This window comes from Rhinatrema bivittatum, chromosome 14, assembly GCF_901001135.1.
Source record: "Rhinatrema bivittatum chromosome 14, aRhiBiv1.1, whole genome shotgun sequence".
NCBI lineage: Eukaryota > Metazoa > Chordata > Amphibia > Gymnophiona > Rhinatrematidae > Rhinatrema > Rhinatrema bivittatum.
Window position 1 is genome coordinate 20,763,936 of NC_042628.1, and position 27,350 is coordinate 20,791,285.

The 27,350-nt window shown below is 44.7% G+C and overlaps 2 protein-coding genes across 10 annotated transcripts in view; one reads left to right on the forward strand and one right to left on the reverse strand.

The window, feature by feature from the left end:
* The window catches only part of ABCC6 (ATP binding cassette subfamily C member 6), a 69,033-nt gene extending 62,062 nt beyond the window's left edge, over positions 1 to 6,971 (forward strand). For all 6 annotated transcript variants that reach the window (XM_029576410.1, XM_029576409.1, XM_029576406.1 and 3 more), the window contains one exon: positions 6,677 to 6,971. In XM_029576410.1, coding sequence (XP_029432270.1) covers positions 6,677 to 6,791 — 115 coding nt within the window. In that variant the 3' untranslated portion in view covers positions 6,792 to 6,971. The remainder of the gene's footprint in view (positions 1 to 6,676) is intronic.
* Positions 1 to 27,350, reverse strand: part of LOC115075728 (cilia- and flagella-associated protein 251-like) — a 55,193-nt gene that overhangs the window by 20,129 nt on the left and 7,714 nt on the right. For 3 of the 4 annotated variants that reach the window (XM_029576417.1, XM_029576416.1, XM_029576418.1), the window contains exons 2-3: positions 17,108 to 17,285; positions 14,171 to 14,261 (exon numbers count right to left, since the gene is read on the reverse strand). In XM_029576417.1, coding sequence (XP_029432277.1) covers positions 14,171 to 14,261; positions 17,108 to 17,285 — 269 coding nt within the window. Of the gene's footprint in view, positions 1 to 13,064; positions 13,952 to 14,170; positions 14,262 to 17,107; positions 17,286 to 27,350 lie in introns of those variants that run through there. The other variant, XM_029576415.1, reaches the window with a different exon arrangement.

Below are 27,350 nucleotides of genomic sequence, written 5' to 3' on the forward strand. Positions count from 1 at the left end.
ATGCTAATTCTGACCCCCTGCCTGCTGACCCCCCTCCAGGCAAATCTCCAGGACTTTTTTCAGCTTATTTTGTTCTCCTCATGCATAAGGCTTATGTTACCAGCCTTCTACAACAGGATGACCCACCAGATCCTCAGCTGCCTGCCTGCCCACCTCCTGCCGAGGTCCCTAGATCGGCTGCAGCACAGGGGCCCAGGACCCCAGGCTCTCAAGGGGCGAGCCGGATTCGGGTGGTCCCAAGGGTTCCCGTCCCTTCAGCTCCCACTGATCCGCCCGCTCCAATTCTGGACCCTGACCTAGATGCCGATGTCCTTGCTCTGAATCCACCGATAGAGGGGGACGACCCCAGGGTGTTGCGTCTCTTCCAGCATGAAGAACTGGATTCACTTATACCCCATATTCTGTACGAGTTGGGCTTAGATGCCCCTCCGGAGGGCAATGCATCTGCTGCAGCTTCTAGCAACGTCGACCCAGTCCTCACCGGCCTGAGGGCACTCCCACGCACATTCCCTTTCCATCCGATGCTAATGCTGTTACTGCTCAGGGAGTGGGAGACACCGGAAGCCGGTTTGCGTGTGGGCAGAGCCATGGACAAGCTATACCCGCTCCCAGACCAGTGTCTGGATATGTTCCGGGTCCCCAAGGTAGACGTCTCAGTCTGCGCTGTCACGAAGCGCACTACTATCCCAGTCGTGGGGGCGTCTGCCTTGAAAGATCTTCAGGATCGCAAATTGGAGGTCCACCTCAAAAGGATTTTTGAGGTCTTAGCGCTCGGGGTCTGGGCGACAGTCTGTAGCAGTCTCATGCAGCGGGCAAGCCTTAGGTGGATTCAACAACTACGTGTTGTGGTTTAAGGGTGTTTGGTAGATTCTTAGGTGCGGCAGTGATGGTCTCTCCCACGGGGAGAAGCCCCGAGGGGAACTGCAGCACCAGGCTAGACTCAATAGCACAACTCAGAAAGTGTATTTTATTGTACAGCTTGTAGAGTTCGCAAGAGTTGGCAGTAGTGAGCAGAATCCAGTAGCAGCAGTCTCACCAGAGATGGCAGTAGAGAGTAGATTCCAACAGCAGCGCTGGGGAGTCCCGTTCCACAATGGTGGTTAAGGAGCTCCGATGCAGATATTCAGTGTGTAGCTGTAGGTGAGACAGACTGGAAGATTTATTTATTTATTTGTTTTTACTATACTGATGTTCAACTGGTTTTATCACACTTATAGATTCCATTGTTAAGCTGTAAGTATAGATTTCATATTTTACATTGAAACATTGTAACATGATTATTTTTGTAACATGGGAAACTTTGCAACATGAGTGAATATGTAACAAGGGTAACTTTGTGATAAGAGCACTTTTGTGGCAAGGGTAAGTTTGGAGCAAGGGTAACTTTGTGACAAGGAGATCATTATAACTTAGGTGTGGATGTAGCAAGATGGCTTGATTCGCATTGAGTTAACTATTATAGGTTCTGTTGTGGGGTGGGGGAGTGAATTGTGTGTTCATTGTGGGGGAGCTCCGCTTGGTGTGATAGGTGGTGTGTGATGTGTCGCTGTGGGATATGCTTTTTTGATGAGCCAAGTTTTAAGGTTCTTTTTGAATGAATGGGTTATAGAGTCGAGCCTGAGTTGAGGTAGTAAACTGTTCTAGATTGTTGGGCCCGCAATTGTTAGGGATCGTTCTCTTGTTGAGGTTAGGTGGGCCATTTTTAGTGATGGGGTTGAAATGAGTCCAGTGTTGGTGGAGCGGAGTGTTCTCTGCGTGAATTGGAAGTGCAGGGCGGGGCTCATCCAGTCAAATTGTTCGGTGTATAGTGCTTTATGGATGAGTGTTAGGACTTTGTATTGAATCCTGTGTGGGATGGGCAACCAGTGTAGGTTTTTGAGGATTTGTGTGATGTGTTCAGTTCTTTTGATGTTTGAGATTGATCTTGCCACTGCATTTTGGAGTAGTTGTATTGGTTTTAGAGTATTGGTTGGAAGGCCCAGGAGTAGGGCATTGCAATAGTCGAGTTTGGAAAATAGTAGGGCTTGAAGTACTGTTCTGTAGTCGTGATTGTAGAGTAGAGGTTTGATTTTTTTTGAGAATCTGGAGCTTGAAGAATCCCTCTTTTATTATTGTGTTGATGTAATTCTTCAAGTTGAGTTCATTGTCAATGAGAACTCCGATGTTAAGATGTAAATAACTACAGATTTTCTTGTAGCTGTATTGATGTAGTTCCAGCAGGTAGTAGAGATGGAAGCAGGCACCAAGGTAGAAACACAGGCCCTCGAGGAGCGAGAACATGGACACTGGATAGGCACCTGGAAATAAGCTTAGGGCCCCCGAGGAGCAGGTACCCAACTTAGAATAACCCCAGAGGGTGAAGAGAGCTTCCAGCAGCAGCGAGAAGTGACAGAGTAGCTTAGACTGAACGAATCTAATCCTTATTTATTTATTTTTATTTATTTTAAAGATTTTATATACCAACAACCGTTTGCACATCGTATCGGTTTACAAATAACTTAGAACAATGATAGCTTGGGTATCAATTAGGCATGGCCTTTACAATGAACAAGAACAAGGGAAAAATACAACAAGAACCTGAATAATAGTTAAATATATTCAACTGGGAGCAGCATAATTGGGAGAGGGGGATAAACAATTGAAGAAGAGAAGGCTATGTACAAGGTTCGAATATATATTCGTTGTAGTCCTTGCTAACTCAAAGTCAGTCAGCAAATGGGCAACCTTAAATATCCAGGACGTGTGACGTCACTGGAGGGGGACGCCTCCGAGGTTCGCGCCAACCTCAGAATAAAGACAGCCACGGCCACGCGCACATCATAGGAGGCCCTCAGGTGAATCATGGCGGGACAACATGCCATAGCCATTCTGGGGACACCGGAGGGTGCAGCAAGAAGACGCTGCAGTCGCCATTCTCCTGATGCTGGTAGAGAAAGCAGAGATTGAGGTGAGGCACGTTGGACGAAGCTGCCTGAATCCAACGGACACAACAGTACCCCCCCTTCAAAGGGCCTCCTCCAGACCCCCTACCTGGTCTTGGTTTCCGAGGATGTGCACGATGATACTGGTTCAGCATCTCTTTGTCCTGAGATGACATCATCCGCTCTGGATATTTAAGGTCTCTACAAACGCTAACAAATCGAGTTAGCAAGGGTTACTCTACCTAAGCTGCTCTGCCTCCTCGGACTTACCAGGGGTATCCGCTCCTTGGGGGCCTTGCTCTCTCTTTGCTTTTCAGGTCGCAGTCTGGAACTGGTACTCGCTCCTCGAGGGCCCATGTTCCCGGACTTGGTTCTGAATATCTCTTCTGCCAGGAAATCGTCGCTGCCTACAACATCAGTGAGTTACCATTTCTCCCTCAGAGCTTTCCCTGGAACCAGGTACTCTCTCCTCGAGGGCCTACTTCATTCCAGCTCCTGAGCTAATTCTATGAGATTATTGTGTGAGTGTTTCCATCGAGATTCTATACTTGAACTCTGCATACCCTGCCTACTCACTATATTTAGTTTCTCTACAGCTCAGCCATCCTGGGATCGCTGTTCCAGTATCTGAGGAACTACAGCCCAACCGGGCACTTCCAGCTCACTACTGCCACCTCTGGTGGTTCAATGTACTGTTTAATAAAAGAACTAGTATGTATCTATCTCCAACTCTGAGCCTGACCGGTGGTCCCTCTCGGGTTCTTCCCCTGGGGGCGTGGTCATCTGCCACTGGCCCAAGGATCCACCCACAACTATCCCAAATAATAACAGATTGCTAACTCCATGGATCCGGCACAGCTCAATGCCTTGCAGGCCATACCGAGCCTGGCCCTGTGCATTGTGGAACAGCAAGACGCCTTGGAGAAACTTACTTCAACGTTCCACCAGCTTCACACACAGGAGGTTCAAGGCACAGCTTCCAGCCATGAAGGTCAGTTACAGGAGGTAACTTTAAAGACTGCTGTACCACTGGCGGCTCCAATTCGCTTTTCCAGAGAAATCCAGAAGACTCGGGGCTTTTTATCCAGTGCTGCATCCATTTTGCCTTACAGCCATCTTTATTTCCTATGGCTCTTTCCCAGACTACCTTCATCCTCTCATACCTGGATGGTAGGGCTTTGTCTTGGGCATCTTCCTTGTGGGAACATAAGGACCCCATTTTGCAGGACATAGATGGATTTATGGACTTGTTTAAATCCGTTTTCGATGACCCTGCTCGAACTTCTGTAGCCGGTTCTGCTTTGGTTGATTTGAAGCAAGGCAACAGATCATTGGTTGAATTTGCCATAGAATTCAAAACGCTTGCAGCGGAACTTTGCTGGGACCCCAAATGTCTGAAGACTCACTTTTGCAGAGGCCTGGATAACCGTTTAAAGGATGAGATGGCTGCTCGCCAAACACCTGACTCACTGAATGAATTAATAACCTTGGCCACTCGGATTGTTCCATCACCGGCTCCGGGACAAGGTGAAGGAACTCCGGCCTGAGGTGTTACCTGGGTTGAAACAGGCTAGTGCTGTCTATGCACCTCGGATAGTTCCAGTAATCCCTGCTGCTAATACAGATGAACCAATGCAACTTGGTCATGGACGTTTGACTTCCAAAGAGAGGAGATTTCGAAAGAAGCGCGGTCTTTGCATGTACTGTGGTCAGCCCGGCCATGATGTCTCTACATGCTCTATTCGTCCAGAAAATGGACAGGCCTAAGTCCTGCAGGAGGACTGTTCTTAGGCCATTCTGCGTCCTCTCCTCCGCTATCTCTCCCAGTCTCCTTGACCTACGGACCAGTCATGGTTCAGACTCCTGCCTTGGTGGATTCAGGGGCAGGAGGCAACTTCATTCTCAAACGACTAGTGGAAGAATTGAGGAGTTCTCCCATCAAGTTGAAAGATCCACTATTGTGTCATCATTTGAAGTGGGCTATGGACGTTCCCCAACACCGCCACTTCTACTGAAGCTCAGTGATGTCCCAGCAGCTCAATCCACTGCTGCTGATATTCATAATGCTTCTCATTCTCAGTGAATAGTCTTCCAAATCTCAAGATCCACCTGTCATCAATGCAGAAGACGACTTAGAATTCAAAGTCGAAGAGGTTCTGGATGTTCGTAAAAGAGGCAATACTTTTGAATACCTTCTAAAGTGGGAAGATTTCAACCCTGAAGAAAACTCTTGGGAGCCTCAGGCCAATATCCTGGACAAAGAGATGCTTCATCAGTTCCACCTCACGCATCCTTCTAAACCAAAGCTTGGTACCCGAAGAGAAAATCGCCCTTTGAAGGGGGGTACTGTTGTGACCGTCGCTGCCCAACGTCTCCACTCCGCCCTCTTTACCTCTGTGGCGACTCCCTCTCTGCTCAGTGGAAGGCTGGCTTCCGCGGCGTCACTCTGCTGTCTCCCTCCGGTGTCCCCAGACCGGCTCGATGCTGCACTCCGCCATGATTTCCCAGAAGCCTTAGGGTGCGCGCGGCCCCAACTGAAGTACCAGCAGTGGTGTGAACCTCAGGGGCGTCCCCCTGAGATGACGTCATCCGCTCTGGATATTTAAGTTCTCTACAAACGCTAACGAATCGAGTTAGCAAGGGTTACCCTACCTAAGCTGCTCTACCTCCTCGGATTTACCAGGGGTACCCGCTCCTCGGGGGCCTCGCTCTCTCTTTGCATTTCAGGTTGCAGTCTGGAACCGGTACTCGCTCCTCGAGGGCCCATGTTCCCGGACTTGTTCTGAATATCTCTTCTGCCAGGAAATTGTCGCTGCCTACAACATCAGTGAGTTACCATCTCTCTCTCAGAGCTTTCCCTGGAACCAGGCACTCGTTCTTCGAGGGCCTCATTCCAATTCCTGGCCTAATTCTATGAGACTATTGTGTGTTTCCATCAAAATTTTATACTTGAACTCTGCATACCCTACCTACTCACTATATTTAGTTTCTCTACAGCTCAGCAATCCCGGGATCGCTGTTCCAGTATCTGAGGGACTACAGCCCAACTGGGCACTTCCAGTTCACTACTGCCACCTCTGGTGGTTCAATATACTGTTTAATAAAAGAACTAGTGTGTATCTATCTCCAACTCTGAGCCTGATTGGTGGTCCCTCTCTGGATCTTCCACCGGGGGTGTGGTCATCTGCCACCGGCCCAAGGATCCACCCACAACTATCCCAAATAATAACAGTTTGTTTGGTTCTTCACAGCTTTTTGGATCCAGTTACTTCCTATCAGAACACCAAGGCACCGGAAGGCTTTCTCAACTGGATATATATGTAAGAGCATTCTTTCACCTGGTGATAGTTCCAATTCCATGTTGGTTGTTACTTGTTTGATCTTCTTCTGGTTAACTTACTTTTCTTGCTTTGATAACATTTATACTGAAGGGATGCAGGGTGAGCACTGTCCTAATAGAGAAAAAACTAAAAGGGTATCCTATATCTCCATCTGTTGGACAGGAGGCTCAACCCACTGTCTGAACTGATCCGTGGTACTACAGGAATGAAAATTAGCAGGTAAGAACCAATTTTCCTTTATGCGCGGAAGTGCCGGGCCTCTGCAAAGGGGCGGGGTCTGGGCAGGGGGGCGAGCCGCGACAGCACCATTAGCCGCTGTCCTGGGGAATATATATATATATATATATATATAATTTTTTTTTATTTTTTTTTAAAGATGCTCTTCTTGCTTCATTTCTGTTTCATTATTCATAGAATTTTAGTTTTGGAAAATGGCCAAATCGCAGAATTCGATACACCGAACAACTTAGTAGCACAGAAGAAGATATTCTATAGACTGGTGGAAGAGTCTGGCCTTGTGCGATCATGAATGTCTCAGAGACACAACAATACTGCTCCGGTTAGCTGAAAGAATCCAGGAAATCCTCGGGGATTACTCCACCTTGCCAACAACTTTGAAAAGCTCATAAAATGAAGAAAAAAAAAAAAAAAAAAAGGAAAACAAAAATGAAAGTTTTTCTCTATTAACAAATAATAATCACTCTTACTTGGCATCAGTTTGTCTAAGGAATGAACTAAATTAAATTATACATTTCTTCAGAGGTGTCTGTGATGTGTGACTGCTCAGACTGAGGAATTCCTATTACATTGCTGAAGATTTCCAGTTCACCTCTGGACCTGGGAGTCACACTATATCCATTAAACAGGCTGTGTCTCTGTGAATATTTATTTTGATTTGATTTCCTGCCTTATCTGAACACCTCAAAGCGGGTTACAATAAGAGTAAGTACTAAAAAAATCAATAACTAGCCTCCCCCATAACCATACCACCACCTAACCCTTATCACAGCATATTAATAAATTCTAAAATAATTTTAGCATGCACTAAACCATTTAGCACATCTGTTGTATTTTTCTGTTTTGGATTGGAAGTGAGATGATATAAAATAAGAAATCTGTGTTTTCAGTCATTTTTAAGTGACTGCAAATCCCCCTCCTAGCTAATATCAGAGGCTACTATTGAAGGTGGCGGACCTCAAGCATCACCCAGATAGGATTTTAGACAGTGCTGGGGAGGAGCTGGCTGTCGTGGTACATGTGGGCACCAACGACATAGGAAAATGTGGGAGGTAGGTTCTGGAATCCAAATTTAGGCTCTTAGGTAGAGAAACCAAATCTATACCCTTTCCTACCTTCTTCTAATTCAATTACATTTCCAAACTCTTGGACCACCTGTCAAGGAACCCGGTGAAGTAGGAGGCGAGAGAGTGAGTCCCGGAGCCAGGCTGCTGGATCAGGGATTGGGACTGATGTCCTCTTGCAAAGGCAAAGGTGGTCTGCGCTGGGGGGAGTCCTCTCGTGAAATGGGGTGGGACTTGCTGCTCCCCTAATCCTCCATGGAGGAGAGGAATTGGGTCAAGATCCTGGAGATATGTGACATTGCCTGTGGAGCCAAGGTCCTGCGCCCAGGACCTGGTGACAAGTCCCCTGCCGGTGGTTTCCTTGGCGGCAGTGCTGCTAGCAGGATGTCCAAGTCAGGACCACGGGACTGTTGAGGTAGACCTCTTGTGCTATTTTCAGAGGGGCTCCTGCAAAAATCCTGCCGATCTCTTCTGTCTGGAGACTGATGACAAATCAGAGTAAACACGGTATAAGGAGTGGGAGGAGTCTGTGGAACCAAAGTCAGACGCCGGCTCATTGTCAGAAAAAACGAGATTCACTAAGTCAGGGATGATGGCCCCTTGCAGTTCCCCAGCCGGGGGTGGATTCTGGGGGAACTTCATTGCCTAGTCCCCTATAAGTGCTTTTTATGTTGAGCTTCGTGGCTCCACATGGGCCTGCGTTGATGGGCCGTCCCGCATCGATCCCAATGGTTTTTGGCGATGGTGTGTCACTGCATTGAATCTCCCTTGTACTTTGACACATACAGCGACGGCACTTCATGCGGGTGGTGCTTCCTGGTGAGTGGCACATTGGCACAGTGCAACGCATCGGATGGCTGTGCCGGAGCTTTGACTCCAGACGACGCAGATCGCCTTGGTGGATGGGTCTGCGCATGGGGTGGATTGCCCTATCAGGGGATAGGGCTTCCCCTGGTGGGCCGGTTGCTCTCATCAAGTGATTTTTTTTTTTTTAAAGACTTCCTGGCCAAAGGGAAGAAGAGAGGCTGCTGCGGCCCAAAGAAAAGCCGGCGGGGCTGGGAGGCCTGCAAGGCCCTGGCAGAGCCCAGCCTGTTGCAGCTGGAAGAAAGCCCAAACAGAGCCCACCCAAACAGAGATTACCGACACCGCAGCAGCACAATGATGACATGCCATCTACTAAACAAAATGCTCCATGGTACACCCCGGAACTGAAAACATCAAAACGAACACTAAGACAAACCGAAAAACAATGGAGACGAACACCTACACCAAACCTAAAAGACAAATACAGATCACTACTACACAACTATACAGCTGAACTCAACACAGCAAAGCGCAATTTCTACACAACAAGAATTCATGAATACCAATTCAACCCAAGGATCCTCTTCTCCTACGTCAAAGAACTTACCAACCCTATCCAGAATGACACAACACCAAACTCCAACAACATCTCCAGTGACAAACTAGCACAATTTTTCAAGGACAAAGTCGACAACATCATTGCCAAGATTCCCCCATCCCAAAACGACTCAACAAACATCCCCCCACCCATCTACATATGGACTCAATTCACACCTGTTGCATCTACTAAAATTGAACCCATCATCAAAAAAACCAACCCAGCTTCCCACCCCGTAGACTCCATCCCCATCAAAACCCTTAAACTCATCAAAGAGATTATTGTCAAACCTATAACACAAATCATCAACCTATCACTTGAGCAAGGAATCTTCCCGGACAAACTCAAAAACGCCATCATCAAACCAATCATTAAAAAACCGCAACTCGACAAATCAGATCCTGCAAACTACAGACCAGTCTCCAACCTCCCATTCCTAGCAAAAATCATCGAGAAAACTGTCAACAATCAACTTACAGACCACCTAGACGCCCACAACTTTCTCCACCCAACACAGCATGGCTTCAGAAAATTCTACAGCACAGAGACCCTCCTCCTCGCTCTCACCAACACCATCCTACGAGGTCGTGACAGTGGCAAAACATTCCTCCTGATACTCCTTGATATATCAGCCGCCTTTGACACCATCAACCACAGAACACTCCTCACCAGGCTTAAAGAAATCGGTCTTCAAGACACTACACTCAATTGGTTCAAATCCTACCTCACTAACAGATCCTTCATTGTCAAGACAAACTCATCTGAATCCTCCCAAGTGCCCCTCACACATGGAGTCCCTCAAGGTTCTTCACTATCTTCAACCCTCTTCAACATCTACCTCCTCCCACTATGCAAATACCTCTCAGATGCCAACCTCACCTACTTTGTCTATGCAGACGACATACAAATTCTACTCCCCATAACCAAGTCCATTGAACTCACCATGGAAAGATGGAACAAACTCAGTACAAAACTATCAAAACTGCTATCCCAACTATCTCTCTGCCTTAACCAAGCCAAAACAGAAATCATTCACATCCATGACGACCGTCCCCCTTCTCCTCTCACGAGCACCCCCTCAAACAACCCTGGGACACCAAACTTATCAAGAACCTCACTCACACCATCCACAAAAAACCTAGGAGTAACAATCGACAGCCAACTCAACTTTAAACGGCACATCTCCAATACAATCAAAGATGGATTTTTCAAGCTTCAAACACTTAAAAAACTCAAACCCCTCCTCCAACCGCACGATTTCCGAACAGTACTTCAATCAATTATTTTCTCAAAACTCGACTACTGCAACTCCCTCCTCATTGGACTACCAGAAGTCCACATCAAACCCCTCCAAGTCCTACAAAATGCTGCCGCCAGAATTATCACCAACCACAGAAAATCCTCCCACATCACACCCACTCTCAAAGACCTCCACTGGCTGCCCATCACACAAAGAATACAGTATAAAACCCTCACCCTTATACACAAAAAAATAAACAATAGCAAAATGGTCTTGCTAAACAACACTATCCAACCATACACCACACAAAGGAACCTCAGATCCTCCAACACAGGTCTCCTCTCCATCCCAAATCTCAAAAATGCTCACCTCAATGCAACACGCAAACGAGCCATTACAATAGCTGGCCCTACCCTATGGAACTCCCTCCCCACTCATCTCAGACACGAACCCTCACCACAAGTCTTCAAAAAACAGCTAAAAACATGGCTGTTCTTGAAAGCCTTCCCTCCGGATTCCCAACCCCTTCAACTGCATGTTCTTGAAAACCTGCCCACTTGACCCTTACATGCACTACCGCATATCACCCCCCTCACAACCACCCCCTCCTTTTCCCCCCCTATTCCCACCAGAACTAATCGTAACCGTAACCAATTCAAACTGTATATATTGTATATAGGATAGATGCTACAAATTATATTCCCATTCATTTGTATTCATATGTTACAATGTTTTTTACTTCAATAGTTTAATCAATTGTTATCTTGTTAAATGTAAAATAGGGCAGATCTCGCCCTATTCAACCTGTTACCTGGAAACCGATGTGATATCTCGATCGAATGTCGGTATACAAAAGAAATAAATAAATAAATGCCCACAGGGATCCCCTCTGCGGGCCTATGAGCAGAAGTTACTGTGGTAACATGGTGATGACGATCCTTCCCCGCCCCGTGGCTCAGTGAAGACCTGTCCGTGAGGGTCCTACCTCTGCGGGCTGAAGAGGACCATGGCTGCCTGGTGAAGAGTGGCCTGCAAGGGTACCGTCTCCCGCTGGTGGAAGACCACAGTGACTTGACAGGCCTCAGGAGGTGCGGGAGGCAGGCTGGGAAAGGGAAAGTAGGACAGTGGGAATGACTCTCCCTCGGCCTCCTCTCCCCATCCCTTCCTTTTCCATCTGCCTCGGTGCTCATTTCCCCTTCCTTCCCTATTTCTGAGGCTGGAGGGGAAGAAAAGGGAGCCAAACTGAATAAGTGAAAGGGTAGAGAGCTAGTTGTGAGTGAGAGGAAAGGGAATGGAGGAGGAGTGAGAGGGAAAGATTATATGAAGGGAGGAGGAGGAGTGAGTGGAAGGAAAGGGGAGGGGTAGTGAGAAGAAAAGAAATCTGATCCGTCTCCAACTGCTAACAGGAGTACACTATACCCATTGGTCCTGAGTCCAACTGCTACACGCTAGGAAAACCTATTTACTACACTTCCCATATTCTTGTCGTCAGCCCTTCTCCGTAAAACGCAAAAGAAAATTTTTGACTTTATCTGGCGCTGCAGGCCCCCTAGGGTGGCCAGAAGCACCTTACAACAGGCTAAGATACGCGGAGGTTTGGGAGTGCCAGATTTCCAAGCATACTATGCAGCCACACAAATGAAAGCAGTAATAGATATGGCAAGGGTACATGCTCCCAAACAATGGGTCACTTCCATGGCAGCCGCGACAAACATGGAAACACATACATTGCTTACCCTGGTCTTTATTTATTTTATTTATTAGCTTTTATATGTCGACATTCGTGTGTACATCATGCCGGTTTACAATATAACTGAAGGAGGAACTTTAAGGACCACATTACAGATTTTGGATAAATGGAAAGGCAAATTGGTTGGAAATCACACCTTTTACTATAAAACATATATATATATGGTATGTTGCATACAACCAGAACCCCCACTCTTAATCATATTTCCAAATGGGAAGTAGATCTAGGGGAGACTATTCCTGCCAAGTTGTGGGACGCTATCTTTCAGAGAGCCAGTAAATGTTCCATATTAGCACGTATACAGGACAATAGCTATAAAATGCTTTATAGATAGCACCTAGACCCTGAAAAACTACACAGGATATTCCCCGAGATCTCTAAGTGTTGGTGGGAATGCGGCGCAACAGGATCCTTCTTTCACATATAGTGGGAGTGTATAAAGATAGTCCCCTTCTGGCAATCCATTAAGCAGTGGATTAACCAACTTTAAGGCCTCCTTGTCAGTGGCTCCCATAGAAGGGTTGGATAAGCATCAGTAAAAGGTTATGCATATATATAGTGACTGCATCACGTATAGCTATTGCCCAGCATTGGAAATCCACAGATGTACCAACTCTGCAGGAGGTGGAGCTCAAACTGCAGAGCCACCGCTGCTTGGACTTCTTGACAGCGGCGAAACATGATAGAGTGGCCTCCCATTTTCAGGAATGGCAACCGCTTAGTACATGACCAACAGAGCAATAAGAACTACAAACTAACCACCTTCTGCAATGTGTTTTGCCCAAAACTACCTGGGAAAGCGGGAATGTTCAGGCCTTCACATAATCAGATGAGGAAGAAAAGATCAATTCTGAAACTCAGGATGCAATAATGTTTACGGTCTTGTAATAATGTGCATTGACCTATTTATATTGATGAGTACAGTTGTGACAGAAGCTCAGCACCGCTATGACCGCAAACAACCCTGCGAACGTGTGATATCGCTGGACTGCGAAGATAGACTTTGGAGAACGTCCCATGGGATGAAAAACAATAGGGTATACTTGGGAGCGGGGGGATTAAACACTACAGAATGTTGTTCATGCTGAGTAAGAGTCAATACTCCTGAAACTGTTCTATTCTCTGTTTATTTTACATTATTGTATCCTGCACAACAGTTTGGATATTATTAAATAAAACTTTTTTTTTTTTACACAAATGTACAGGGAGGTGGTGGGGATGGATGGCAGATATTAGATATATTTCCCGGGGTGACGAGGAGAAGCATCACTGGGGGAGTGGCAGGGCCCACTTGGCATGGGCCGGGACCGGACCAGCGGCGATCCAGCTCCTGCCATTGCTGACAGAAGCTGAATGATCTGCTGCTGGCCCTGCACCAGCTCTGCCAAATGGGCCCCTAGGAGCCCCTCCAGTTCCTCCACCCTGCGGTCCAGCCGACCAATCCGTGCCAAGGCAGCATCCAGGCGTGCCTCGATTGAGGAAGGCCTGGATGCTGCCTCTTGCTCCTGGACCGCAGATGGAGCATCACTGGAGGGCTCCTCGTGCTCCTCGTCACTCCGGGAAACGGGGTAGGAAATGGGCAGGGAATGGGGCGGGGGTGGCTGTGTTGGGGGTGGGCCTTCTGGCTCCTCCTCAGCCTCCGTGGCCACGGCGGCCTCCTCCTCAGCCTCCGTGGCCACGGCGGCCTCCTCCTCAGCCTCCGTGGCCACGGCGGCCTCCTCCTCAGCCTCCGTGGCCACGGCGGCCTCCTCCTCCTCCTCAGCCTCCGTGGCCACGGCGGCCTCCTCCTCCGTCTCCGTGGCCACGACCTCCTCCTCCTCCTCCGTGGCCACGGCCTCCTCCTCCTTCGTCTCCGTGGCCACGGCCTCCTCTTCCTCCTCCGTGGCCACGGCCTCCTCCTCCTCCTCCGTGGCCACGGCCTCCTCCTCCGTCTCCTCCTCCTCCTCCTCCGTCTCCGTGGCCACAGCCTCATCCTCCGAGGTGGAACTGAAGATGCCTGAAATCGGTAGTAGCAAAAGATGTTGGGGGAAACAGAAAGACGGAAGGATGGAAGGAAAGATGTTTGGATAATACACAACAGATATAAACAAACCTTATCTTCACTCACAACAACTGTAATGATGGGAAGCCAAGGAAATGGACAAGTGCACGCATGAACATGAATATTATCAATTTAGGCAGTGTAATAATAGTCTGTAATTCCTAATATACTCACTATCTGGCTGCCTACTTCCAATGCGGAGGGCCAGGAGCAACGCCCTATGCTCCCGCCGCAGGCGCCTGGCCCTCGTCTTCAATGCCTCCACCTGGGGACAGAAATAAAAAATGCAAACATCACTATATGCACTACAGTATTTAATGCTGGGCCTGCACCTCCCACCCATCCTACAATTCAAGCTACGAAAGGAGGCTTCGCCCATACGCAGGGAGGGTAGGAATAAAAAGGAGAACAATACTATTTATTTATTTAAAGATTTTTATATACCGCGGCACATTTGGAACATCACCTCGGTTTACAATGGAACGTAATGCAGCAACAGGCTTTACATGTAACACAGTATAACGACGAATAATTCATACATTGAAACAGGGGTAGAACTGAAAAATTAGGGATAACTTAAACTTAATAAATTTAACACTTCATAATTAATTAACTTCATAATTAATTGGCATCAGAGTATGGGGGCATGATTATGGTACATATGGAACAGTCCATTATGTTCATGAAGCGAGGGGGGAGAGCGCAGGGTACTGCAAAGCAGGGAAGAAGTCTTAGAGGGGGGAGGGCTAGAATGGTAGTGGTCAAGGGAAGATGACTAGAGTAAGGTCAAGTTAAGAGAAGGTCAGGAGTATGCTTGTTTGAAAAGCCAGGGTTTGAGGTTTTGTTTAAATTTCTTGGGGCATTGTTCCTGGCGTAGATTAATTGGCATGTTATTCCAAAGAGTTGTTCCTGCAATGATAAATGATCGTTCTCTGGTGGATACATGTTTAGTAAGTTTGGGTGAAGGAGTCTGGAGTTTTGCCTGGTGTTGTGTTCTGGTTGGTCTGTTTGGCTTACGGAAAATGAATTGCTCAGAGAACCATTGCATATTTTGGTTGTGTATGGATTTATGTATGAGAGTGAGTGATTTATAAATTATCCTGGATGCGACAGGTAGCCAGCGTAGGAACTTGAGGACAGGAGTAATGTGGTTGTGACGGTGCATGTGGGTGAGTATGCGAGTTTTGTAGCATCTGTAGCGGTTGTATTGAGTTTTTTGGAAGGCCTAGAAGAGTGGAGTTGCAGTAATCAAGTTTGGCAAGGGTGTGTCAGTTTGTATGAGTGAGTTGGTGAAAAGGTCCAGCGTGTGCCCTGCCTTATGTGTGGGATTATTGACAATCCCACAAATAAAGGGCTTGTTTGAAGCCTAGAGCATTCATGTAGGCCAATATTGCTTCGCAGGAGGGGGGCAGCGGTCGACGTGGAGATTCAAATTTCCAAGAATGATGGCTGGGGTAGATATATTAAGATGTTTGGAAATGTATTCAGTTAAGAGGGGAAGGGTTGTTTTCCAGAATGCCTGGGGGTGCATAAATTAGGCATATTTGGAGGGAGGGAGATTTAAAAAGACCTATTTTGAGTTTGTGTGGGGGAGGAATGGCTTGTAGCATAAGGTTGAATTTCTTTCTGGCCGCAAGGAGGATTCCACCTCCTTTTTTTGTGTCTTGGGAAAGAGAAAATGTTGTATGTGTCGGAGGGGAGTTGGTTTACTAATACTGTGTCTGTATCCTTTAGCCAAGACTCTGTGATAGCACATATGTCAGGGCTTTGGTCTGTGAGGATGTCATGTAGTAGGGAGGTCTTTTTTTAAAATCGATTGTGCATTAAGAAGGAAAATGGTAAAGGTCACAATTCCGATAAGTTGTGTTAGGGGTGTTGCCATTATGGGGATAAGTGGTCTGTGGTGCTGGGTATGTTGTAAGTGTCTTGTTAATTTGTATGTGGTGTTGATATGTTTAAGGGTGGGGATGGGGAGTGGGTTCATACTGAGAAAATCAGGTGCTATCATTATCTGTAGGCTTCGAAAAGGGAGTGTGATAGGGACAGTTGAAATTAAGATTCACGGGGAAGAGGATAGGAACAAAAGGAGGAGGGGATAGAAGCGGACAGTGGGTGTTCCGATGGGACTTGGTGGTAAAGGGAGAATTGAGGTCAGTGGGTATAATAGCCTTTTGGAGAGTAGTGATTTTTGAGGGCGGATTTTTTAGGTCCAAGGGTTCCACTGTGTGTGGTCTTTAGGAATCAGTGGTCTGTGATGAGTTGCCAAGTGCAGATCTGTCTCAGTTCCGGTTGTGTTCCCAGTTTCAAATGTGAGGAGTCCGTCGCAGGTTGTTAGTGTAGAGTGGGAGGAGGTATGAATCCTTGTTCCTTCTTAAGGGGACGCTGCTGGAATTTTAAAGCTTGAGCCACTTGTGGATCACATGTGTACGTTGTCGATGAGATTCTAAGACGCTTGTATTGTTCGTAATTCACAGAAGGATCGCACAAAGAGGCGCAGTAAGGGGCATGCCCCTTAGGTCACTCTCCTTTGTGCGCCCGGCGTGTGGTGCTGCAGGTGAGCGCCCAGATTTAAAGGGCTTACCCTCTGTCTCCAGGATATGCCGTCGGTCGGTGGCTGAGTTCTGATTGGGTGGCACTGGTCGTGGGGGCATGGTCAGGGCCGGGCCACGCAGTTTGAAGGCCAATCGGCGTTTTAGAGCCTCCAGGACCTTCGGCGCCAGGTCGGGCAGGCTCTTTCCCTGATGGGAGTGCGCCAATCACGTGAGCCTAAGTCGGGGACAGCCGGACACGAGAAGGGTTCGCCGCAGGTGAGCGCCCAGATTTAAAGGGCTTACCCTCTGTCTCCAGGATATTCCGTCGGTCGGTGGCTGAGTTCCGATTGGGTGGCGCTGGTCATGGGGGCGCGATCAGGGCCGGGCCACGCGGTTTGAAGGCCCAATCTATATTCACTACAGTATTTAATGCTGGGCCTGCACCTCCCACCCATCCTACAATTCCAGCTACCAAGGGAGGCTTCCCCCATACACAGGGAGAAGAGAAAAATAAAAAATGCAAACATTTATTTAATGCTGGGCCACCCATCGTACAATTCGAGGCCTCAGCCATACTCACGTCCCTGGGGTAGCTTGCTTGGGCGTTGAATCTCACGCTGAGCGCCTGCCAGGCAGCATCTGTCGTAGCCTGATTGCGCATGCACCCAGGGCGAATAAAGAGGTGCCTCTCATCCTCTTTCATTAGCTTTGCCAGGAGGCGCACATCTTTCTCCGAAAAATTTGGGAGGCGCCTCATCCTATAAAAAGGCAACACTGCAAATATTACACAGGCCCTAAAACACCAATACACCTCCTGTTAGGGAAACAGAACAAGCCAGGCTGCTGTGGATCCCAGCATGCACGCTAGCAGACTACCTCGCCTCAGTCACACAGTCAGAACCTCAAGAAATACAGAATAAAAAACTAGAAAGCAGAACTAGAAATGTGCATACAAATTGTGAACTGGAAACCAGAAGTCAGAGCGTATGCACTGCAACAATGGAAAATCAAACATTACATTTCTCATAAAACACATCAAATTAGTAGAACCAGACTAATAAAATGAATATTTTAAAACAGCTGATGAATAGAATATTCAGTAATGAAAATCTCATATAATTTCCCCAAAATCAGTAAAATATCCCAAACACCCGATCATTAAAACCCATAAGAACTTTAAAAATCCTCCAAGAAATACCTGGAATTTTCATTTATATTCACCTTGAAACTGTCATTGATTAGTGGGGTGTGGGACTGAGGATGCACAAACTCTCTCTTTTCTCTCACACATAAGAACATAAGAAATTGCCATCCTGGGTCAGACCAAGGGTCCATCAAGCCCAGCATCCTGTTTCCAACAGAGGCCAAAACCAGGCCACAAGAACCTGGCAATTACCCAAACACTAAGAAGAACCCATGCTACTGATGCAATTAATAGCAGTGGCTATTCCCTAAGTAAACTTGATTAATAGCCGTTAATGGACTTCTCCTCCAAGAACTTATCCAAACCTTTTTTGAACCCAGCTACACTAACTGCACTAACCACATCCTCTGGCAACAAATTCCAGAGCTTTATTGTGCGTTGAGTGAAAAAGAATTTTCTCCGATTAGTCTTAAACGTGCTACATGCTAACTTCATAGAATGCCCCCTAGTCCTTCTATTATTCGAAAGTGTAAACAACCGAGTCACATCTACTCATTCAAGACCTCTCATGACCTTAAAGACCTCTATCATATCCCCCCTCAGCCGTCAGACCTCTCATGATCTTAAAGACCTCTATCATATCCCCCCTCAGCCGTCAGACCTCTCATGATCTTAAAGACCTCTATCATATCCCCCCTCAGCGGTCTCTTCTCCAAGCTGAACAGCCCTAACCTCTTCAGCCTTTCCTCATAAGGGAGCTGTTCCATCCCCATTATCATTTTGGTAGCCCTTCTCTGTACCTTCTCCATCACAACTATATCTTTTTTGAGATGCCGCGACCAGAATTGTACACAGTATTCAAGGTGCGGTCTCACCATGGAGCGATATAGAGGCATTATGACATTTTCCGTTTTATTAACCATTCCCTTCCTAATAATTCCTAACATTCTGTTTGCTTTTTTGACTGCTGCAGCACACTGAGCCAACGATTTTAAAGTATTATCCACTATGATGCCTAGATCTTTTTCCTGGGTGGTAGCTCCTAATATGGAACCTAACATCGTGTAACTACAGCAAGGGTTATTTTTCCCTATATGCAACACCTTGCACTTGTCCACATTAAATTTCATCTGCCATTTGGATGCCCAATCTTCCAGGCTTGCAAGGTCCTCCTGTAATGTATCACAATCCGCTTGTGTCTTAACTACCCTAAATAATTTTGTATCATCCGCAAATTTGATAACCTCACTCGTCGTATTCCTTTCCAGATCATTTATATATATATTGAAAAGCACCAGTCCAAGTACAGATCCCTGAGGTACTCCACTGTTTACCCTTTTCCACTGAGAAAATTGACCATTTAATCCTACTCTCTGTTTCCTGTCTTTTAACCATCTTGTAATCCACGAAAGGACATCGCCTCCTATCCCATGACTTTTAGTTTTCGTAGAAGCCTCTCATGAGGGACTTTGTCAAACGCCTTCTGAAAATCCAAATACACTACATCTACCGGTTCCCCTTTATCCACATGTTTATTAACCCTTCAAAAAAATGAAGCAGATTTGTTAGGCAAGACTTCCCTTGGGTAAATCCATGTTGACTATGTTCCATTAAATCATGTCTTTCTATATGCTTTACAATTTTGTTCTTGAGAATAGTTTCCACTATTTTTCCCGGCACTGAAGTCAGGCTCACTGGTCTATAATTACCCGGATCACCCCTGGAGCCTTTTTTAAATATTGGGGTTACTTTGGCCGCCCTCCAGTCTTCGGGTACAATGGATGATTTTAATGATAAGTTACAAATTTTAACTAATAGATCAGAAATTTCATTTTTTAGTTCCTTCAGAACCCTAGGATGCATACCATCCGGTCCAGGTGACTTGCCACTCTTTAGTTTGTCAATCTGGCCTACTACATCTTCCAGGTTCACAGTGATTTCAAAAAGTTCGTCTGACTCATCACCCCTGAAAACCATCTCCGGAACTGGTATCTCCCTAACATCCTCATTAGTAAACACGAATGCAAAGAATTCATTTAGTCTTTCTGCAATGGCCTTATCTTCCCTAAGAGCCCCTTTAACCCCTCTGTCATCTAATGGTCCAACCAACTCCCTCACAGGTTTCTTGCTTTGGATATATTTTAAAAAGTTTTTATTATGAGTTTTTGCCTCTATGGCCAATTTCATTTCAAATTCTCTCTTCGCCTGTCTTATCAATGTTTTACACTTAGCTTGACAATGCTTATGTTTTATCCTATTTTCTTCAGATGGATCCTTCTTCCAATTTTTGAAGGATGTTTTTTGGCTAAAATAACCTCTTTCACCTCACCTTTTAACCATGACGGTAATCGTTTTGCCTTCCTTCCACCTTTCTTAATGAGCGGAATACATATGGACTGCGCCTCTAGGATTGTATTTTTAAACAATGTCCATGCCTTTTGCACACTTTTAACCTTTGCAGCTGCACCTTTCAGTTTTTTTCTAACTATTTTTCTCATTTTATCAAAGTTTCCCTTTTTAAAATTTAGTGTTAGAGCTGCAGATTTACTTATTGTCCCCCTTCCAGTTATTAGTTTAAATTTGATCATGTTATGATCACTGTTGCCTAGTGGCCCCACCACCGTTACTTCTCTCACCAAATCTTGCGTTCCACTAAGAATTAAATCGAAAATAGCTCCCTCTCTTTTTGGTTCCTGAACCAATTGCTCCATGAAGCAATCATTTATTACATCCAGGAACTTTATGTCTCTAGCAAGTCCTGATGTTACATTTACCCAGTCAATATTGAGGTAATTGAAATCTCTCATTATTATTGCACTGCCAAATTGGTTTGCGTCCCTGATTTCTCTTAGCATTTCATCATCTGTCTGACCATTTTGTCCAGGTGGACGGTAGTATACTCCTATCACTATACTCTTACCCAACACACATGGGATTTCTACCCATATAGATTCTACTGAGCATTTAGTCTCTTGTATGATGTTTATCCTGTTGGACTCTATACCCTCCCGGACATAAAGTGCCACACCCCCACCAAGTTGATCCTCCCTATCATTGCGATATAATTTGTACCCTGATATAGCACTGTCCCATTGGCTATCCTCCTTCCACCAAGTCTCTGTGATGCCAGTTATGTCAATCTCATCATTTGCTGCTATACACTCTAACTTTCCCATCTTGCCTGCTGAACCACCCGAGGCATTTATCTCACTGCGTTTCACTTTTCTTTTGTCTCCCAGTTCTTTTCTCTCTCTCCACAGGTCTCAAGTGCTCCCGAACCCTCCCCGACTTCCGGGCCGTGCTCCTCCCCCTCGGTGACGCGGTTGACATCACTGAGGGACCCCCGAGGATAAAAGCAGACCAGGAAGCCAGGAGGCGCCGCGCGCCAGCGGCGCACGCCGAAGGGGCGCACCAAAGGGGCAGGCCCCTTTGTAAGCCCCTTCGTACAGCCCCTCGTACTCCCCGTGAGAGTATCAATGGACAAAGACCACCGCTTACCAAGCAATATGACCATACCAGCGACCACAAACTCCTTCTTCAACATCCAAGTATGCACAGGAAACGGTAAATATGCACATAACACACAGAGACTACATAACATAAACCAACAAATTAAAATAGAAAATAGCAAGCTGACTACAAATAACCTAATTCCAGTAAAATGTATCAAAAATGCCAAATTAAAAGGCCTACTAATGATTTCTTTTTTATTAGTTAATGCACAATCAGTATCAAAAAAATTTCCCATTATCACAGACCTTCTATATGACACAAAACCTAATTTCATAGCAATAACAGAATCATGGCTAAAAAAATCAGACACAGTTTTAAAGAATCAGCTACCAAACAAAAACTACGAAGTTTTTTCAATCCCAAGAATAAACAAAAGAGGGGGCGGTTTAATACTAATCATTGAAAAAATATTTAAAACTAAATTACTCTCGATAACACCACCAGCAAATCATGAAATTGCCCTCTTTGACACTAACAATTTTCAAATATGCCTGGTCTACTGCCCACCCAGCCTCCTCGAACTAAACGTCTCCCCACTAATTGAATTCTTTACAACCCATCTTAAACCTTCTAAACCCACCATAATACTCGGCGACTTTAATCTACACATGGATGTCCACCCACTATCAAATACCTGCCAAACACTAATTGACATAATGACAGCATTAGGTTTCAAACTTATCACTGATAAACCAACACACAAAGCGGGCCACTCGTTAGATTTAACCTTCATTAACAATACCCTCCTTGAAAACATAAAAACTGAATACACACAAATCCCATGGTCAGATCATTTCCTCATTAATTCCAAGATCAAACACATAGGACCAATAAAGGAACAAAACACGGAACCAACCAAATTCACATACCGCCCACCATTCAACACAGATATTCTTAAAGACAATTTAAACAAAGAACTAACGAACATAAACTCTACAAATAGTCACAACGCAACTACCGACTGGATAAACAGAACCACTACTTTAGCAAATGAAATAAACCCTCTAAAAATGGCCTACATTAAAGAACCAAAACAAAATAATCCATGGTATAATGAACAAATAAAAAAAACAAATCAGATCCTTAGAAAGAAAGAAAAAGAGTGGCAAAATAATAAAACAACTGAGAATCTAACAATATACAGGAAGCAACTAGCCTACTACAAAAAAACTATTCTAGACACCAAAAAAAAAAATTACAGTACAAAAATAGAAAAATTTGCAAACAATGCCAGAACACTATTTAACATAGTGAAAAACCTAACCAGTGACAGCACAAATAACAAACTAACCCTACAAGAGAACCAATGCAACGAAGTCGCCCAATTCTTTAAAGAAAAAATTGAGAACTTAAGAAAAAAATTCCCCAACACAACAAAACAAAAGATTCAGATGCCCATTAGGGACATAAACAACTGGTCAGAATTTGAAGAAATATCACACACCGAAGTTGAGAAAATGATAAGTCAAATGAACCCTGCTACACATGTAATAGACACCATACCCATCATAGAACTAAAAAAACTAGCCACCACGGTAGCCCCAACGCTAACCAAAATCATCAACCTCTCACTTGATGAAGGAATAATGCCTGATAACTTGAAGGGTGCCATAATCAAACCAATCATTAAGAAAAAGAACAGCAACCCACTAAATCTCAACAACTATAGACCAGTATCCAACCTACCCCTAATAGCAAAATTAATTGAAAAAACAGTACAAAAACAAATGTCAAACCACCTTGAAGATAATAACATATTATACCCAGCACAACAAGGATTCCGCAAACACTACAGTACAGAGACCTTATTATTAGCTCTATCAGATACTATATTAAGAGGCTTTGACACAGGACCACACTACATCCTGGTTCTACTAGATCTCTCCGCAGCATTCAACACGGTAAATCACAAAATACTAAACAACAGACTGAAAGAAATAGGACTCACTAACAAAACAATAAACTGGTTTGAATCTTACTTAAACAACAGATATTTTCAAGTCCAAATCAATTACACACTTTCAGACAAAGTCTCACTGCTAACAGGTGTCCCACAGGGATCAGCCTTGTCCGCAACACTCTTTAATATTTACTTACTACCAATATGTCATCTACTAGCAGGACTTGGAATCATACATTACATATATGCAGATGATATACAACTACTGTTACCCATTGTAAACACTATTGAGGAAACAATGAAACTAGCCAATATGTACCTGGAAATAATCAAATAGCTACTAAATCAAATGGAACTGGTCATAAACATTGACAAAACTGAATTCCTACACCTTGAACGCAAAAAGATACATCCTATACAACCCACAATCATAACCAAAAATAATCAAGCTGTGGAATTAGCAATAAAAGTACGGAATCAGGGAGTAATAATTGACCCTGAATTAAACATGAAACAGCACATCTCTCAGAAATTAAAAGAAGGATACGGTAAACTGATGACACTGAGAAGACTAAAACCCCTGCTAACGATAAACAATTTTCGCACAGTTCTACAAGCAATGATATTCGCATGTACAGACTATTGCAATTCTTTGCTACTAGGGCTACCACAATCAACAATTAGACCACTGCAAATATTGCAAAATTCCGCTGCTAGAATTTTGACTGGCAAAAAAAGAAGTGACCACATTACAGGAACACTGGCCAAACTACACTGGCTTCCAATTGAACAAAGAATTCAATACAAAGCATTATGTATAATCCACAAACTAATTCACGATGAGAAAGCTGACTGGCTCAATACAGCATTACGTGTACACGTCCCAAACAGAAACCTGAGATCCACCAATAAGGCTCTACTAACCATACCCTCTGTTAAATCAGCACGCCTTACTCAGGTGAGAGAAAGAGCACTGTCACTGGCTGGTCCTGTGCTATGGAACACCATGCCACTCGAGTTGAGACGACAGAGAGATTTTAAATTATTCAGAACCAACTTGAAAACATGGCTTTATAAACAAGCTTTTTGTATAGACAAAGAGAAGGAGAAATACAGCTGAGTGAAAAGGTCGCACCAAGCAAATAAGTTGTTTTTAACCTTAAAATATATCATTACATTAAAATTCAAATCAATATTTCTTAAAATACATATAGGTTTAATTTATACACATAGTTTATTATTACGAAAATGTTACCGTACTTTGATGGCACATGGTTAACTTGTAAATCTATACCAATCTTATTTTACTTTATCGTACCTCCATGTAAACTGTTGTGATGGTTACCTAACTTAACGACGGTATAGAAGAATTTTGAAATAAAATAAAATAAATCTTACTACTTAGACTTCTGGCATTGGCATACAGACATTTCAAAGTGTGTTTTTTGCTTGTTTTAACAACCTGCTTTTCAGTTGTTTGGGATAATTCGGAAATCATTAGCTTTGGTGATTTTTTACATATAGGTATATGAACTATGTTTGCATTTAATGGAACCTCTCTGTTGGGATGCCCTAACTCTCCTGTTTCATTAGTATCCTTCAAGGATACATTTCTCCGAACCATGCACTGCCGAGTATAAGACAATCCTCCAACTGCTTAATTCCCTGCTTCATGAAAGAGCACAGCGGATGCTCCGTAAGAGGGCACATAATTTGTACCGGTTTGGGAATAAACCTGGGTGCCTACTGGCCAATATAGTAAGGGCTGCAGGGGAAAAACTATAATTGACAAATTACGGGACAAACGGGAAAATATTGCAATCAGGGGCGGAGATTTGTGCTGAATTTTGCTCTATGAACGATTATATAAGGAGGACAGGGTGGGTGGAAAGGTTCATGAAGACAAATTTTTCGCAGGTCTGCGTATCCCTCAGATTACGGAGTCCCAACTGGCAGCCTTAAATAAGCCTCTTCAGATGCAAGAGCTTATCGAGGCGATCAAAGGGAGCAAATTAAATAAGGTTCCTGGACCTGACGGTCTTAGCGCTGAATATTTTAAATGTTTATTACATCAGGCAACCGGGGACCTCTTAAAATTCTATCATGAAGCACAACGAAGAGGCCAGTTTCCGGTGGGGGTCACAAAGGCGTATATAACGGTTTTAGAAAAACCAGGGAAAGATTTAGCTTCCCCAGCTTATCGGCTGATATCGTTGCTGAATTTTGAAGCTAAAATATATGCAATATATAGACTGAGCTCGGTATTCCCCACGATTATAACTCAAAACCAAGTTGGCTTTGTCAAGGGACGGGCTATCAGCACCAATCTCACCAAATTAATTATAGCAATGGAAGAATGTCGGAAGCAAGATAAGGAAGCGATGGTAGTGGGATTTGATTCCGAAAAAGCTTTCGATCGAGTCTCCTGGGAATATCTATTCTCTGTATTAAATCGATATGGGTTTACTGGGGACATTGGGCGAAATATGTCAGTGCTTTACCGGAATCCCCAAACGGCGATCCTCGCCAAGGGCCACATATCAGAGGATTTTCGTTTATATAGAGGTACTCGGCAAGGTTGCCCTCTTTCCCCGCTTCTATATATTTTGTCCATTGACCCGTTACTACGCAAAATAGAGTCAGACCCCTTAGTGCAAGGTTTTACCTGGGGCCCTCAAGAATTTAAAAGTTTCCGCTTTCGCAGATGATGTCCTTGTATTTTTATTGTCCCCCCAGAGATCCCTGGAGAGGGTTCTCCAACATCAGGTCCAATTTGGAACATTTGCGGGCTTGAAAATTAATGGGAGGGTCCCTTCCCACTAAGATGGGTGGAACGCGCAATGCGTTATTTAGGACTACAACTCACCAGCGATTCTTCCAAACTGTATGAAGCGAATGTCCATCCTCTCCTTCAAAATATGGAAAAGAAATTAAAACTCTGGGGGGCGCTGCCATTATCACTGTTGGGGAAAATCTTTCTACTCAAAATGCTGGAATTGCCTAGATGGCTGTACATCCTGCAGCAAGTACCCCTCTGGCTCAATAAGAAGGAGATTGCCAAAATCAATCATTTGGTACATAAATATATATGGGGGAACCGTACAGCCAGACTAGCCCTAAAAACTTTACAACTGCCTAGACGGCAGGGGGGACTAAGTTGCCTTAAATAGCGCGAATATAATCTGGCCTGTCTCCTAACACATATTCAAGACTGGATGGACGGAACGGGAAGGTTTACACCTCAGGAATTCATAGGGACCTGGTTGAGTCCATACCATCCTGTCAATCTCATGCAAATCCCAAAGTCCCTGGTTCCTGTCACTTATAGAAACCATTGGATTATCATATCAGACAGGCATGGCGCTACTTATGTCTACAGAAATTGAACCTTAGCCAATGTGCCACTCCGTTACTTACTTTCCAAGGGAATCCCCAATTTCCGATAGGCTTTTCTAATCCGATTTTCCAGAAATGGCATAGTGTGGGACTATCCAATGTATTCCAATGCTATGAGCCGGGTACGGAGATATTGCAGTGTTTTAAAGATCTACAGGATCAATATCGCCTAGTATCGAAAGATTTCTTTGCCTATCTTCAGATAAGGCATTACGTACATGATCGATTTGGAACAAAACCGTTAGGGACGGAGTGGAGTGGCAAGCGGGAATTCTTTATCTCTCCTACAATACAGAGGAACTCCTGTGCCTCATTCTCAAGGGCCATACGTGAGATCTCAATTCCACTAGCCTTACAAGATATTCAAAATAAATGGGTCTATCAGGCTGATATGTATGTGTCCTGTTCTGACATTGTTGTAATCTTGGAAAGTTGCCATAAGCTAACAGAAAATGTAGCACTGAGAGAAACTGGATTTAAGATTCTGCATTGTATGTATCTACCTAGAACTCGTTTATATGCAGCCAAATTATGTGATTCAGATCTATGTCTCAAATGTCAAAGCAGCAGAGGTCCTTATATGCATAGCTTATGGGAGTGTAAGCACTTGGGCATGTTTTGGAAAGCGGTTTTGTTAAGTCTAAGTAAGATATTACAAATCACCATTCCTATGGATCCGAAACTTTGTCTTCTGCGACTATATCCGAAATCACTGCCAGACCTCACGGTTTTTGACTCTTATTTCTGGGTAAAGCATTACTCATTGCCCTGCAGACAGTTATGGCTGCATGGATTACAGATGACGGACCGAAGAGCAATCAATGGCATGGTTGCCTACTACAATTGATGCAATATGAATATATGACAGCC